This window comes from Miscanthus floridulus, chromosome 9 (assembly GCF_019320115.1).
Source record: "Miscanthus floridulus cultivar M001 chromosome 9, ASM1932011v1, whole genome shotgun sequence".
NCBI classification, from domain to species: Eukaryota; Viridiplantae; Streptophyta; class Magnoliopsida; order Poales; family Poaceae; genus Miscanthus; species Miscanthus floridulus.
In genome coordinates, this window is record NC_089588.1 from 42879191 (window position 1) to 42884611 (window position 5421).

At 42.5% G+C, this 5421-nt stretch overlaps 1 protein-coding gene across 1 annotated transcript; it reads left to right on the forward strand.

Annotated features, from left to right (window-relative positions):
* Nucleotides 1-572: 572 nt before the first annotated feature.
* On the forward strand, nt 573-4294 carry LOC136481825 (disease resistance protein RGA5-like). Its single transcript, XM_066479108.1, has 2 exons — nt 573-1454; nt 2099-4294. The coding sequence occupies exons 1-2, from the start codon at nt 628-630 to the stop codon at nt 4161-4163; spliced, it is 2892 nt and encodes a 963-aa protein (XP_066335205.1). The 5' UTR covers nt 573-627; the 3' UTR covers nt 4164-4294.
* The last annotated feature ends 1127 nt before the right edge of the window (nt 4295-5421 follow it).

The window sequence follows — 5421 nt, forward strand, 5'->3', positions numbered from 1 at the left end:
AGATTGAGATGGCCTGGCCGAAATAGAAAAACTGAGAGAGAGAGAGAGAGAGAGTTGGTGGAAGAAAGTGGTTACGGAGGAAAGTGGAAGGAAAATTCTCATGTGTAATAATCAATCTACATAGAGCGAATGCTTTCGAGTTGAAAAGATGGCTGAAATGGTCGCTTATTACACACCATACCAAAATTATTTATGTGGCATATTTGATTACAATAGTAGCTAGCTATTTATTATTGAGAGACTAGTTTATAAAGCTAGTGACATGAATCTTTATATGCATTGAGGGTGGCTATTTTCTTCGTCCACCAAAACTTATAAAGGGATGTAACATTTTTTGAAACAGTGTAACGAAACATATCACTGAGATCGGCCAAAAAACGGGCTCCCTTTCACAAATTCAAAAGCATTCTTTAAATTAATCTTCTCGAGAACTGAAGCCGTCGTGTGGACTGTAGCGACAACGTGCCTTGGAGTGGTTCTCGTGAATCTAGAGGAGAATTATATATTTAACTAATGGGATGCGTTGTTGTTTGCCCCACTTTAACCTGAGAACTGAATCACCTATCCTCTCTCATACCACCGCACAAGCTAGCTAGCATTTCACTCAGCCAGTAGTCGCGAGTCAAGATGGCCGAAATGATCTCGAGCGCCGCCATGGGTGTGTTGGGCTCCGTCATCGACAAGCTGGCCGACATGCTCACCGACAAGTACAACCTCGCCAGAGACGTCAAGCAAGGGATCCGGTCCCTGCAAGACGAGCTGCACACCATGGAAGCCATGCTTCTGAGGCTCGAAGACAAGGACGACGACCAGATCGATCCACTCGCCAAAGACTGGAGGAGCAAGGTGCGTGAGCTGTCCTACGATATTGAGGATTGCATCGACCGTTTTGTGCTCAATCACAGCCATGGAGATGGAGGGTCCACGGCCAACTTCGTGCACAAGGCCATTCAAATGGTGAAAACGTTATTCAAGGACAGAGGAATAGCAGAGGAGATCCGACGACTCAAGAGGCTCGTGAGCGAGCAGAGCGAGCAGGGGAAACGCTACTACGACATCAATCAGTGTCTCCTCGCCTCTTCATCTCAGCCAGTGCTCTTGGATCCTCGAGCACCTGCACTCTTTCAGGAGGCCAGGGATCTTGTTGGAATCGATGCTCCTCGTGAGGAGATTATCAGCTTATTGAGATGTGAAGACAAGGAGCACAAGGTGGTGTCCATCTATGGGATAGGTGGACAGGGGAAGACCACTCTCGCCATGGAGGTGTACCACAAAATCACTGAAGCTGCTTTTGATAGCCGGGCTTTTGTGTCTGTATCACAAACTCCAGATATGAAGAAACTTCTTAGAGATATATTGTCTCAAATAAGCAAGAGCCATTTTGACCAGTCACAGATGTTAGAGACAGTTGAGCAGCTCATCCGCACAGTGAAAGAATGCTTAAAGGACAAGAGGTAATCAATATTATTTCTTTTTCTAATAGTTAACCTGTTCATTTAGCTAGAATAATGTCGTGCAATATTTGTTCATCACATAAGCTCACCTAATTATTAGGCCATTTATGAAATTTTCTGGGAATTTTAAAAAATGATTCAGTCTTTCCTGGCCTAATGAACTTGACAGCATAAAATTACCTCAGATACTTCAATGGCTCAGCATATCTATCAAATGTCATCATTAAAGATGTTGCAACAATGAACAAACTCAAGTCAACTGTGCATCATTTTGGTTAAAATTTTACTTTACACCATCTAATCCATACTCAGTAAAATTACTTCTTGGAAAATATGACTAGAATTCTAAATATCCATAAATATCTCATTTTGGAACTCAGCTTTTGAACTGAATGCGTCATGTCTTTTGAGTGGGTCTCTAGGTGTTCTAATGCGGCACTTACCATTTTGGAGGTTGTAACATATTTTTTAAATAATGGTAGTTTACAGACTGTATTTCTCATGTGTAATAATTACTGATAAAAAAGTGTGCCACTACAATCCATCTTACATTTCTCCGACATCTTTAACTTCACTGGAATACGCTTCAATTCATGGTTTGCCTTACATAATTAATAACGTGATTCCACAACCAATGTATGCAGGTACTTCATCTTGATTGATGATATCTGGAGTGTATCAGCATGGGAGCTTGTACGATCTGCCTTACCTGTCAATGACAATGGAAGCAGAATTATTACTACAACACGCATTGAAGCAGTAGCCAAATCTTGTTGTACTGGTATTGCTGCACAAATGTATCAAGCAAAGCCCCTTAGTCATGAGGACTCCCAAAGATTATTCTTTAAGAGGCTATTTTTGTCCCATGATGATTGCCACCTAGATTTGAGGAAAGTATCCGATGATATTTTAAAGAAATGTTGCGGCTTACCACTAGCCATAATCAGTATAGCTGGTTTATTAGCAAACAGAAGCAAAGCAGTGGAAGTCTGGGTCAATGTATTGAGGTCTATTGCTGCTGCAGTTGACAAAGATTCTCCCATTGATAAGATGAAAAGAATTATGCTGCTGAGTTACTTTGACCTTCCTCACCATCTAAAGAGCCGTTTGCTATATCTGAGTGTGTTTCCAGAGGATTCTTTGATTGATTGCCAACAGTTGATATTGTTATGGGTAGCCGAAGGACTGATTCCTGGACAGGACAGGGAAAGTATGGAGCAGCTAGGGAGAAGTTACTTGAATGAGCTCATCAATAGAAGTTTGGTGCAGCCAACCAAGGTTGGGGGAGACGGCGCAACAGTGAAACAGTGCAGAGTTCATGATGTCATACTTGAGTTCATTGTATCAAAGGCCGTGGAGGACAACTTTGTTACTATATGGAATGGTAATGGTTTTTCTAAAAATTATTCTTCGAACAAGATTCGCCATCTATCCATCCAAAAAGACATTTCTTCCCGGGCGGAAGACATTGCCAAGACAATAAAAAATGGAGCTCAGATCCGATCCATCAATATCTTTGGCTCAAATTCAGTTCTGGTTACTAAGCATGCCACAGAGTTCTTAATCAGCCAAGTCTTGCGAGTGTTGAATATTGAAGTGGAATATGGTAAATGCTCTCTTGGACATGTCAAAAGTTTAGGTCAGTTGATGTACTTGAGGATACACAATTATGCTTTGGTCGGCAAGCTTCCACAAGATATAGAAAAGCTACGACATCTGGAGACACTAGATGTGAGAAGGCAATGTCTTCAAAAGCTACCCGCAAGTATTATCCAGCTGAAGAAGCTAGTGCGTCTTCATGTCTATCCGTCGGTGCGCCTACCCGATGGAATCGGAAGTCTGCAGGCGTTGGAAGAGTTATCAACGATCAATTTGGGTATTCAATCTGTAAAGTTTATCCAAGGACTCGGTGATCTGACCAATCTGAAATTACTTAAAATTGATTGGCCATGCTCTAGTGAATTACGTGATATGGAGGATCACAAGGAAGCATGTATCTCAACGCTCTCCGGGCTGTTCTGTCACCTGCGAGAACTACGTGTGTGGCAGAGTGATCCTGATGCCACATGTTCATTCATGGCTTCATGTGTCCCTACTCCACCACCACTTCGAAAGCTTGTTCTTAATACACGTTACTTAAATTGCATGGGCCCTCAAATCAGCTCACTAGTCAACCTGTCTCGCCTCTCCATTCGTGTCCATGGTGAAGCAGGCAAGGAAGGAATAAATATCCTAGCAAGTTTACCCATGCTGCTCTCTCTTAGTGTTGGCTTATTCAATGACAAAGATGGAGATTCAGGCATCGTCTACCCAAGGAATGCAATCAACCCACAAGGATTTCAGCGTTTGCTCAAGTTTCATTTCCGCTGTTATTGGTGTGACGCGGCATTGGAGTTTGAGCCAGGAGCCATGCCAAAGATCCAAAGGCTCAAGCTGGAACTGATGGCACGGTGCCAGTTCAAGTTTGGGGAAGGTGGCCTCGTCCTTGGGTTGCAGAACCTGGCAGGGCTCAAACATCTGGCTATAGATATTAACTGCGACGCTGCTGTTGCTGACGAGGTGGAGGCTTTGGAGAATGACATCAGGGACGCAGCAGGCGTCCATCCCAATAGTCCCATGCTCCAGGTAAGAAGACTTGATCAAGATATATTTAGTTCCATGGCTCAGGGGTGCAGCAGGCGTCCATCGGACCATCCCATCCCATACTAGAAGCCCGATGACCAAGTGAATGCTATTTCGAGTTGTTATCCACTTATCCTCATGCACTGCACGGCACCTCTTATTGTACTTATCTCAGTCCGTCAGGGGTACTGTGTCTTTTAGTTCTAATAATGCTTAGACGTTTGCAAGGATTTATCTTGTTTTTACTTGGTTTCGTTTTAGAAAAGTCTATTTTTTCTTTTATGTGTTGAGATTATTCTTCGCATGGGTCATTATTGCATTTCTTTCTCATGGTAGCTCACTAGTTGCTTTAAACTAGTAAAGCAAAATGCATCACTGACCCTCAATTTGTCCCGCCTTGTATATGCGGCATGTTCGCTGGTTGGTTTCGGGGTTGATAAGTCCGGCTGGTGCTGTTTTTTAGAGAAAAATATTGTTGGCTTACTGATAAGCCTTGGTTGAAACCAATAAGCGAACAAGCTGATGGTCTCTTAATATATATAGAAAAACTTGCAAACAATGGCTTTGACCTTGATATGTGAGCCTTAAAGATATTAGTCCAGATTGTTAGAAATAATATGTTGCTCCCTCTGTACCCGCGCAGCAGGGGATGGCACAAAAGTCAGTCCTGCTGTCACATCTAGTCACTATAACAGCATGGCAATAGGACATATCAGTGTACTAGGATTAGATAGGAGTAGTTGGGGTTGGAGTACTTGCCAACCACCCTTGTATCCGGCAAGCTATGCAGCTCAGATACGGATACGAGTATCGGATACGATACGTATCGGATACGCGGATACACCATTTTTGAAAAATTGATGACACGGGATACGGCTGGTATACTTTAATAATATATTTTGTAACTAAATAACAAACCGATTGTAAGTTTCATGAGTTCAACAAATAGATATCTAGGGTTCAACTTAAATTACAGAACAAATTAATGCAGCGATTTAATTTAAAAAGGTGAAATAAGGAGCATAGAGACCTTACGAGAAAATTCAATTATGACTCAATTTTCTTCTCCAGCCTCTGCAATTTTGTCTTGAAGTTGTTGAAGAACTGCTTCTGTCACATTAGGGCACACATTGATTCCACGTTATGAATAGGAAGCAAATGTTAATTTAATTGTACAGTAGGATATGAGGATGACCACACACAGGGGCGGATCTTAAGGGGGGCTGAGGGGGCTCCAGCCCTCCTACAACTGGTGCATCAATGGAAATATGGAGAGTGTGAGGGAGAAGAAGAGGTGGAGGAAAGAAGAAAAATGGAGAGAGAGGAAGAAGAAGAGACCAGCCCC